The sequence below is a fragment of the Petaurus breviceps genome, unplaced genomic scaffold (assembly GCF_028583685.1).
Source record: "Petaurus breviceps papuanus isolate PSGF00001 unplaced genomic scaffold, PetGlider_PUasm1.0 227, whole genome shotgun sequence".
Lineage (NCBI taxonomy): Eukaryota > Metazoa > Chordata > Mammalia > Diprotodontia > Petauridae > Petaurus > Petaurus breviceps.
Genome location: NW_027185896.1, coordinates 11,304,647 through 11,316,166, shown reverse-complemented (window position 1 = coordinate 11,316,166; position 11,520 = coordinate 11,304,647). Strand labels below are relative to the sequence as shown.

Here is an 11,520-nt window from a genome sequence, read left to right as displayed (position 1 = left end):
GGTCCATGTGACTTTTTAACAGGCTACTGGCAGGATTTGGGTTCCAGAGAACAGGGCTCTAGAGGGTTGGGGTTCTTAGGGATTCCAGTTCTGCAGAAACCCATATCTGGCAACAGTTCTTGATTGAACCACAAGGGTGCATCTGTGTGACATCTGTGGGTCTCCTAGAATCTGAGATGGAAAGGGTATCTTGGTTGGAAATCCTGTAACCTCTGCTTAAATACTTACAATGATACAGTACTATCATTTGAGCCATCTTTTTGCATTGTTAGACAGCTTGTTGGGACATTTTTCCTGATGTTGAGGTGAAATATGCCTTCCCATTACTAATGATTTTTTGTGTCTCCCCTCCTTTCCTTTTCTTTCTCTTTCCTTTCTCCATTTTCCCTCCCTTTCTTCTCCTCTCCCCTCCATCTAGACATGATGATATTACTCACTTCTTCTATAGATAAACAGACACAGAGGGAGGGAAAACCGTGGGAAAACTAGAGCTGATGGGAGTTAAGATTCATTCTTACAAACTAGATTATACCATGAAATATTTTGTTGGGCAAAGGCAACTTCTCTTTTCAATCCCCAACATCCCTTTTCCCCTCCACTTTCCAGGTCTTTCTGGAGTGTTTCAGATATCACTTTTACCTCTCCTGAGGCAACATGACTTGATTTAATTCAGTAGCACAGTCAAGTGGCCAGGACATTGCCTCGGGATGAGTTTAAGTCTCAGTTCCTCTACTTGGGCTCCCTGTGATTTTGGACATGTCACATTTCAGGGACTCCAAGTTCTTCATCTGTAGAGTGAGGAGCTGAGATTGATGGTCTGGAAGGCCCCTTCTAACTATCAATCTTTATCCCTTATTACATTTGGATAGGCATCTGCTTCTTTCCTTTCTAACTCAGAGTAAGCAGATCTGGAGATAGGGTAGGGTGCAAATTCAGGACCCACAAATGTCTGTATAGTTTATACCTTCCCTGCTTCTAGAGGGAACTAAACTTCCAACTGAACTGAACTACCCCAAAATCTACTTCTTGCAGACCATTCAGACCTCTCTCCCCAACAACCTGCTGACAAGTGACTTTCCCCTAAAACAGTCTGAAATCTAGTGGCAAGAAGGGTCTAAAACCCAGAACTTCATTTCTGACTAGAAGGTCCTTGAAAGCAGAGTTTGATCAATAAATAGGATTTGTGTGAGCAGTATTGACTGAAACCAGTGACAGAAACTGTTGGGAGGAGAAAAGCTTAGGTTTCTGTGACATATGCAAATTATTTTCAAAACATTTCAGCTCCTCAGTCTTCATGGAACTTCATGATAAGAACTGCTTCTTTCTCCCCTCACAAAAAGGCAATCAATTGCCTTTATATTTTCCATATCACACCCCAAAGACCCAGAGAGAGGCCAGAACTTTAGAGGAAGGGATGGTGATCACGTTTATTTAGCTAAGAGGGGAAGGAGCAGGTCCTTTGCAAGTATTTTGCAGAAAGACCTGCGGCCACCTCAGACACCAGGGGAACTGAACACTACCATAAGTCACACCAGACTGGACAGTATTAAAAGTAAAAACTACATGTGGGGGTAGAGCTTCCCCCTGGGCATTTACTTTTCTTGCCCAGGTAGGGGAAGCAACTGCCAAGGCCCTGGGCATCCCCAGTAACATCACACCCTGGAGGATTTGTTCTGAGAGCCAGTCCTTAACCCTGGCAGTTTGGCTAAAGCCTGGAAGGAACTCTGGCCTGCTCCCATGTCTTCGGTCCCTCCCCCCCCCACACACACACACATACTTAAGGAACAACCCTACACCTTTTCCTCCTTGGGGGGGAAGGGGGAGGAGGGAGGTGCTGGTAGAAAGAAGACAAATACCTGCATAATCCACTCTAGGATAAGCAAGCCTAGGACAAATGGGAAGACCAGACAGGATCCCACCCCCTAGCTAAACTTGTGAATGGGAAAGTAGTGTCTCTCAGGCTGGTGACTCTTTAGGGGCAGGAATGGGGTAATTAAGGACCTCCAACTGGAGTTATTGCTGTGATGAGCCCCTTCAGGATAGTGGGTCTCCTGTTGGGTTTTCTTCTCCCTAGCCCCATTATTGCCTTAATGGTTCAACTAATAGAAGCACCCCACTATCCCCAGGAGCAGAGCACTCTGTGGTGGCTAGGAACTTTGTGGAACAGAATGGAGACTGTGCTTTCTTTGGTGATGGGTGATGGGACTGTGCTGGCAGGAACTGGAGCTTAGAGGAGGCTCTCCTCCAAGCTCCCTTGCAGGTTCCAGGGGCCCAGGGGTGGTGGGTGCTGGTGACAAGTCCTGGGCCTCCCAGGCCACTCAGGGCAGGAGAGCAAAGAAATCCTCCAGTCTGTGCTCATCTGCAGGACAGGGTCGATGAATGAGACCTTCAGCTCATGGGCATCCACCTCCAGGGCAGGACTTTGGGCTGAGGCCCTCGGTCTGTGGACAACACCTTTAGATAGGAAAAGCTGGATGATTCCTGGTCACTCGAAGGGAAGATGCACCTGTATGAGGCTGTTAGTCCATAGGCATCCTTGAACCAAGGATACTGGGGAAATCAGTTACCCTCACTCCATGGACGCCTGCAGGACAGGGGCAATGGTTGAAGTCCTCAGTCTGGGGGCTGTCCATTCAAGCCCAAACCACGGTCCCCGACTTCCTCTGCCTTGCCCTGGCCTTTGCGCGTTCCCAGCCAGGAATTCCGCACAATAGCAGCAGCCGAAGCAGGTGGTTCGGGTCGCAAGGCGCACACAGCCTGCCTGCGGGCTTGGCTTCTCAGCGCGCGGCCGAGCGAGCGGCGAGGGAAGGCGTAGAGCAGCGGGTGCAGCACGGTGGTGCCGTAGGCCGCCGCCAGGCAGCAGAGCCGCAGGCGGGCCAGCCGCTCGCTGGGGCCCATGCACAGAAGAAGCAGATTGCCTACAGACAACGGAGCCCAGCATCCCACAAAGGAGCTGACGATGAGCAGCGATCGGCGCAAAACCCGTCGCCTTCGGGCACGCCTGTCGCGGTGCCTGCGCACGGCTCGCCGTAGAGCTAGAATCACAGACACCGAAGTTTGCAGGGCTGGAGGTGGGGGCGCGGGGCCCGGGGCGGATGCGGCAGGCGGCGGCATCGGACTCAGTCCCCCGGCCTCTCCAGCCCCGGTCCCAGATCCACAGCCACGTTCTCGCCGTCTCCCTCTTCTCCTTCTCCGACTGGTTCGCGCACCAAGACCCGCGCTCAGCGCATGGAGGACGCGCGCGTAGGTCACCAGCAGTCCCACAAGAGCCGCCACGAAGGCGGGGATCTGCACAAGGAGATGCCCCCTGCCAGCAGGAGCCCCTCCACCCGCCATGCCTCCATCTCCGCCTGTACCTACACAGGACACACCTGTGCGGTTGTCAGCACCCGAGGCCTCATCCCAGGCCGCTGGCGCCAGCCCGGCCTCCACAAAGGGCAAGAAGAAGGCTGCCAAGGAGAGCAGCCAAGCGATGGCCAGGAGCAACAGAGCGCGGGCTGGCGTGAGACGACGGCGAGCGGGCCGCGCAGACATGTCATAGCGGTCCAGGCTCACAGCGAGTACTCCGGCGGCCGTGGCCACGCCGCTGAAGGTGACCCCAGCCTCATGGAAGCGGCAGAGCAGGCTTGCGGGGCGCACCGATGCTGGAGCGCGAGGTGGCGTCGAGGGCAGCAGTAGTACGGCCACGCTGAGCGGGACACAAAGCGCGCAGATGAGCGTGTCCAGCACGTGCAGGCTGAGGGTGAGCCGCGCGCTGGCCGAGGCCCTGGGGCCGGCCCTGGCCCGGTGCAGCAGCAGGGCAGCAGCATTGCAGCCCAGGCCAAGCGCGAGCTCCAGAAGCAGCACGCCGGCCAGGGAAGCCCGGAAACCCCCAGGGAACGGTCCCCCAGCCCAGTCAGCATCCTCGGAACTGCCCACTGCAGCCCCTGCCCCGGGTCCATCACTTGTCTCCAGCACGGGAAGGTCCGAGTGGGTCTCCATGGGCGGGGCTCAGCATAATCCCGGAGCCACCTGGAGGGAGGGAAGCAGAACAAGAGGGAAGGAGAAGGAGGTGAATTTTGCAGCACTGAAACTGGGGCTTTTCTACACCTAGCAATTAGGCACATTCTTCCGACTTCTCTGTATCTATCAATTAGTAAACACTTAAACGTCTACTACTTGCAAAGCACTGTGTTAAGTATAATCCATACAAGTGGTGTTTACCCTAAGCAAGTCAGTTAACTTTGCTGAACCAGAGTTTTATGTATTGCATGACTATTATATATTGCATGCTTGTAAAATGAAATACTATTTAAACTCGGGTTACTACCTACCGCAAAGAGCAGTAGGAATCGGGAACCTGGCTCTTCCACGTTTTGTCTTTATGACCAGCTGCTTGCTTGTCCTCTGAGCTTCCAACCAACTGCCTTTTTACCTAAACTTTATATATTCTCCAGTACTGAGCACAGTACTCTGAACACAGAGCCAGAGGTGCCTAATAAATGAGCTGGATTGGTTGGGTTTTAGGTCCTTTTCTCCACTGGAAACTTCCTTCTTTTATCTGATTCTATGACTTGGAACTTTTAGGAGGGAAACAGCACTGTGAGTGAGAGTCAGGAGCCCTGGGTTTTCAAATAAGTCTCTGAGAGTATCTGCAAAATGGGGGTAAGGATGCTTTCATCACCTCACAAGGGTGTTGTGAGGAAAGTGCCATGTAAACATTAATGCTCTGTAGAAATGGGAGTTATTACCTCTTCTGCCTCCCCTCAAGATGAAAGCCCTCCAATAGAGAAGCAAGGCCACCCCAACCTTTTCTCTATCCTTCCTGATAGAGCATACCTCCTGCTATGGGAAATGAGAATGTAATTGAGTGTCTGACTTCCTTTCCTTTGGCCAACAACTCTGGGCCCCAGGCCACTTCGTAAAACTTAGCTTTAAGTGTCCCCTCCCTGCCCCCCTTCCATGGACCCTGATATCTGAAGCCTTTTTTTGCTCTACAGAGAAAGGGGGTTGGGTGTAGGATGGCATGCTGTTTTGGAATCTTGGAACTGGTTGGCCTAAAAACATCTAAATGTGAATCCCAGCTTTGCCACCAACTACTTGTTTGAATCTAAATGAATTATATAACTTCTTTGGGTCCCAATTTCCCTATCTGTAAAAGGAGGGGGTACAGCAGATGATCTTAAAAAGTCTTTCCTAGCTCTAATATCCTGTGTTCTAAGGTCCCTTCCAGTTTTAATGTTATAATTCCAATGAAGGAACCAAGTGTCAGAATTGAGGAACATGCAAGCAGCTGTTGACCCATCTGGCAAGATGACTAAGTAACTCCAACTCCACCCCCCAACCCCTCTAACATGGCTGTCAGTTAACCAAGGATAACTGGAATAGGTATACTGACATTGCCCTCCCTCCTCAAACCCTCAGGGTCAGTTGGAGATGGGAGGAAAGAGGAGAAAGACTGAGACTAAAGGACTGAGTTCCTGTCCCACCCACATCCTCACCTACACCTTGGTCACAGGCCCCTTTCCTCCAGTTTAGGGCCCCTCAGTGGGGTGGGATACAGGCAGACCTGTCCTGGAGGAGACAAACGGCTCTCATTCTCTCCTGCAGGGCTCAGAGAGAATGTGTGTAGTTCTCTCTTCTAGCACTGCTGAGGAAGATGCCCTTGGTGCATGGCCAAGGTCAGAAGATGATTTGCTCCTCGGAGGCTCTAGCTGGGTGTTTGTAAACAATCAAAAAGAGACAGTTTCCAGTAGCCTTCTTTAACCATATTCCCAGAGGGGCTCCCTTTGGGAAGTGTCTGATTCCAAGGCTACCTCTAGGGACATGAATTCAGAGCTGAAGGAAACTCAGGGCTCATTTCCTCTAACCCCCTTATGGCCCAGTCAGGGAAACAGATCCAAAGAGAGGAAGAAACTTGTACACAGCAAGCTAATGTCAGAGTCTGGCTAAGAATCCAGGTCTCCTTGATTTCTATCTCAGGGTCCTCAGGATGTTTCCATTCCACTAAGCTGCATCTAATAGATGACTTCCCACAAGAGTAGCCTCTTCCGAGTTTTTGTTGGACATACACTCTCCCCTATCAACCTATCTGGAAGGATGATTCACCTCTCATTTCAAATCCAGATCAGAGCCCACCTCTGCCAGGAAGCTTGGGACAATTTGAACAATTTTCCCAGATATACCTTTTATTCTTTCTCCCTTAAGCTCTTACCTGATTAATGAATCACTTTTCACTAGTTTACATATCTTGATCTCTAACAAAGATGGGGTCTAGAGTGGGTAGGGAATCCTAACAAAGATAGGGTAGAATGGGCTCTGGATCCTTTCTTTGGTCTCTTTGGCCCCCTCACTCTTCTACAGTGCCAAGCAAGGTAGGGTTCCCTTCTCAGGGGCAGAAGGAAAGATCACTTAATTTAGGAACAAAGAACTTGGATTCAAACCAGGGATAATTTACTACCTATATGACCTTGGTAAGTTCTAGTCCTTCTCTGGCCTCTTTCCTCATTTGTAAATCAGAGAGTTGAACTAGGTGGTCTGTAAGGTTTGAAAGGCCAGTTTGAAAATCATAGGATCCTGTGCCCTGAGTTGTCCCCTGGAATAAAGGCCCTTATGCCCAGTGGGTCCAATCTTTGTGGTACCTTGGAAAGCCTCAGACTCAGGCTACTTACTATCCAGGTGTTAAATATCTGGGGTTCACCATCCTTTCCTTCACCAAAAGCCTCCAGTGATGAAAGGTGTAAAAAAGGAGAGGGTATTAAAAGAACGCTGCCTTGTGACTGGGGGGGGGAGGGGAGAAGGGTCTGAGAAATCAGTTTGTCTCATAACTAAAGACTGGGACCTTTCAGTGGGTGCTCCCCACCCAGCCCAGGGACCTGGGTTCCCTTCTTAGCTTAGTCACATTTTTCTTCACCCTTTGGTCACAACATACAATTTCACACAAATATGTCTAATAGATGAGGCTGAATACCTGGGTTGGGGAAGGGACGCCTTTGACAGCTGACAGAGGATGTGGACGTTGCAGACACCTCCTGATGGTGTCTGCACCTCCCCAGCAAGCCGGCTGCGCAAAGGAACTGGGGGAGGCTAGCTAGGGGGACGGGGTCCCTTTCCTTGTCTTTGGTACAGTTCCCCCAACCCCTGTCCGGGGTCTCACCTGGGCCCTCGGCTCAGCTTCCCGCCGAGGCCAGTCCCGCCGGCCTGGCCCGGCCGCTGCCCACCAGGGGCTCCGGCGTGCCCTGCCTCCCTCTGGGTTGGTTCCACGGCCACTGCGGATGCTCCCCCATCTCCGCTGCTGCCGGCTCAGCTCCGGCCTCTGCTCTCCTCCACTCCCGACTCTCAGCTCCAGTTCCCTTCCCCACCCCGCCTGCGCTGCACTGCGCGCAGCACTTGCGCGCTCCCGCTCTTTCCCTATGCGAACAGCCCCTTTCCTGCGCGTGTCCGCGTCCCCCTCGGCTCTGGGTACCGGACCAAACCGGCACCTAGGGCGTCCCACCCCACCTCTCCAGGTGTTCAAAGCCCACAGAGCAGACAAGCGCCTATCTCAAGCCACGCCCCCACTGCGGTTTGTGGGATTGAGGAGCAGGCCTATGAGGTTTGGGTTTCAGTTTTTCCAGACTCAGGGAGCCTTCTCCAGATGCTTAGTGCACCTTCCGCAAAGGCTTGTTGCTACATGGAACCCAACCCATCATCATTCACTCATTCATTCATTCGACACTTGTCAAGTGTTGGCTGAATTCTGATACAAAGCTTGGATAAGGCAGGGTGACTGCTCTCAGAGTTTACTAGATGAATGTCTGTGTCTAGTCCTGAGCCTTAGTCCTCATGAAGCTCAGTTTAGTAGAGAATTCTGGATTCAGGGACCCCCAGGAAAGAAGCCATGACTACAGCCCCACCATCCTGTGAGAATAGGGGACAGAATCAATGGGACAGGCTTGGCTTTGAGGAGTAGGGACCATCTCACAAACTCGGACCAGAGGCAAGGAGGAGATAGATGAAGATGAGGGGGTTTTATGTGTGGGAGTAATGAGGGACTACAGGTCGATGACTTTAATCTTTTCAGTAAAGGAGATAGTCTTTTTGTGAGAGGGCTTGGGGTTGGCTCCAGGGAGAGAGATTTGGTACAGCTATATGGCCACGTGATAGGGAAGGGATGAGTCTTATGAAGGCATTGGTCCTCTGACCTCATAGGACCTCAGGTTCAAATCTCTATCTGAACCAGAATATCCTCTACGAATATCAAAATCCCTGGTCATCTATCCTCTGCTTGAAGACCTCCACTAATGGGCAATTTACTACTGTGGTGACTTACTCTACTGTTGGACAGCTCTAAGCTTGGGAAGCTTTTCCTCACTTTAAGATAAAATCTGTTTTTCTTATCAGGCAGTAGTTAGCATCCTGTTGAAGTGAGATAATATAATCTGGAAGTTATCTTGAACTCTCCCCCCTCCCTCACCTCTCATGGTCAATCAGTTAACTTAGTCCAGTCAATTCCACCTCTATTTCTCCTCTCTATTCCTCATTACAGTTCTTTATTACCATCTGGACAAGTGCAATACATTCTTACTCTTCCCAATCCATTCTCTTTTGTATTATTATTCCTAGAATAATTCTTAAATTTTCATTTGAAACTATAGAACTGTACTCCTTTGAAATAACTTTTTTCACACAAAAACCTGTTCATGTCAGCCCTATGCTCAAAAATTTTCAGTGGCTTCCTATTGCCCAAGTAACAATTCTTTTGCCCACATCAAGGCCCTCCAGAATCTAACACTACTCTACCTTTCTAGCCTTACCTCACATTATGCCTGGATACATTTTCTAAACCAGGGAAACTGGACAATGTGTCCCCTTTCCAGAACCCTCCCCTGTACTTTCCTGAGGAGGTACTTTTGCACCATGAACTAGAATGTCCCCTCCCCTCCTTCCTTTGCTTGAATTTCTACCCATTCTTTAAAGTCCAAATTAAACACCTCCTTCAACAAGCCTTCGATTCTCCTCTCCTTCAAATTCAGTTACCTCCCGCCCCTCAGTCCTCATGCACTTTGTCTGTCCTTTTCTAATGCACTGATCACGTACTGTACACTAGATTGTGAGCTCCATGTGAACAGGGACTGTCCTACCTAAACTTTCCCCCTCAATGTTCTTAACATGATTAATGTTTATTGAATGATTTTGTCCAGCTGAACTCCATGCCACAGGGAAGAGAAGCAGAGGAGATGGTGGGGTCATGTCAAGGGGGCTCAGTCTCTCCCTTTTAGTTTGTTTGGGGTTATCCACAGATGATGAATGAGGGGAAGGGAGAAGTTCCCCCAGGCCTATGACCAACACAAAAGCACCCCTGGTCCTGCATCTCATCCTAGTTACAGCACTAATCACGTTCTTTTATTGTAGTTCTTTGTGCACCTGCATCCTGTCCCAGACCCCACCTCTCCACCTCAACTCTGAGCTTCCAAAGGGCAAGGACTTCTCTGCCTCCAGTTCAGTACCAAGGGAAGGATCAATGAATGTTTGCTTAATTAAAATGTACCCTGAACTCCCACCTTTGTTTATACGTATAAGCTGGGGAGAACATAACAATTTTCTCACTCCTACTCCCATAAACTGACCTAAGGTCTAATCCCAGTTTCTGACAGCATCAAGAACCCGACTGGGAACAGCATGGAAGGAAGGTAAGTGCTTGTTGTCCTGAGTTTACTTCTCCCCAGAAAAGCAACCCATATATCTAACAGATTTGTGTATGCTTAAGCCTCCTATAACTCAGTACCTCACCCTTCCCACTCAACTCTGCCCTAGTCAATCCAAACCTGGAGCATTGGTTTTGGTTCCAGTCTCAATAGACTCACTCTCTCTCTCTCTCTCTCTCTCTCTCTCTCTCTATATATATATATATGTGTATATGCATGGCTACAGGAATGTATGTACGAAGTTTCTCTTCACCAACACTTTTAAAGAAAATCTAAGTCATTCAATTTTATCATTCCATATCTATAACTATATATAAATAAAAATTAGCATTGGTATAATATTTATTTTTTCATAAATAAATGCTTGTTGACTGACTTAATCACAAGATTTTAAGACATAAGGTTGGCAGGGGCCTTAGACATAATCTATCCAATCCCCCATTTTATGAATGAGAAAACGGAAGCCCAGAAAGATGAGGGGATTTCTTGCCCAGGTCACCCAGGAAATGGAGTATTAGCATTGGAAATTTGAACCTGAGTCTTCTGACTAAATTTATTACTCTTTCCACTATATCCTGCTGCTGTAAGGGAAGATGTGCATAGAAGATTCCTTCATAGGATGGAAGGTGGAGGTGGTGGTGTTCAGTCATTTCAGTCATGTCTGACTCTTTGTGACCCCATTTGGGGTTTTCTTGGCAAAAATACTACAGTAATTCGCCATTTCCTTCTCCAGCTCCTTTTTATAGAAGAGGAAACGCTAGCCAACCGGGCTAAGTGACTTGCCCAGGGTCACTCAGCTAGTGTATGAGGCCAGATTTGAACTCAAAGATCAATCTTCCTGACTCCAGGCCCAGTGCTCTGTGCACTAAGACCTATCACCCCCACCAACAAAGAATCTAGATAAACTACAAAAACCCCACCAGATTTGTAATCAAGTGATCTGGGCCTCAATGTTAGATTTTTGCTACCCATATGATCATGGACAAATTCTTTTCTTTGTCTGGGGACTATTTCCCAGCGAGGGTAAACAGACCAGAAGTTCCAAAAAGTCCCTCCCTAAATCTAAAGAATCTAAGATACTACAAGGAACATGTCCCTAACTGGGCCAGACATTCCAAACTTAGAGCTCCTCCCATCCTTGCCTAAACACACCTGAGGCACCTAGCCTAAGCTCTGGCTTTGGGATCAAGAGCTAGGTATGAAGCCTGACTCTGCTTCCAGGAAAATCAAATCATTTTTGTTCAGAGCTTATTAGCACAGTGCCTGGCAAGAAGCAAATGCTTAATAAATACGTGTTCCCCCTTCCCTTTTCCTACTCATATTACTTTGAATAAGTAGCTTAATTTCTCTGTGTTTGTTCTTCATCCATAAAGTTAGGGAGTGAGAACAGTGGGTCTCAAACTTTTTTGAGTATGAGAACCTTTTTTTTTTTTTTAAAGCAATTGGGTGCTAAGTGTCTGAGCCCAGGATTCGGATCCCCAGGTCATCCTGACACTGGGGCCGATGCTCTTACTTGCTGTGCTACCTGGCCACCCCGAGAACCTTTTTTAAAGAACAATATTTCACTGATCATCAAATGACATAGTTCAAATTTCACCTGCTACACTAGTTGTATGATCATTGCCAAAAGTCATCCTCTAAGCAGTGTACCCACCTGCCTCCCTGGCTCCCCCCTTATCCCTAACAAGTGGGGTCACTCACGTCTTCTCTTCCATCCTGGCCCCAAAGATGCTGAATGAGTAGAGGGGAAAAGACAAAGTTGTGGGAGAAAGCTTGGACGAAGGTAGAACCAGGTGGTCCCTGGTATTCTTGGGATGGGCAGTGCCAAATGCAGCCTCCACAGAGGTTACAATAA

At 49.0% G+C, this 11,520-nt stretch overlaps 1 protein-coding gene across 1 annotated transcript; it reads right to left on the bottom strand.

Moving 5' to 3' along the window:
- Window positions 1-1,401: 1,401 nt before the first annotated feature.
- Window positions 1,402-4,001, bottom strand: LOC138167102 (G-protein coupled receptor 22-like). The gene has a single exon (XM_069095746.1). The coding sequence runs from the start codon at window positions 3,979-3,981 to the stop codon at window positions 2,614-2,616; it is 1,368 nt and encodes a 455-aa protein (XP_068951847.1). The 5' UTR covers window positions 3,982-4,001; the 3' UTR covers window positions 1,402-2,613.
- Between the last annotated feature and the right edge of the window lie 7,519 nt (window positions 4,002-11,520).

Bases quoted from the DNA above. Each gene is read 5' to 3' on its own strand.
- LOC138167102 (XM_069095746.1), bottom strand. From the start codon at position 3,981: ATGGAGACCCACTCGGACCTTCCCGTGCTGGAGACAAGTGATGGACCC.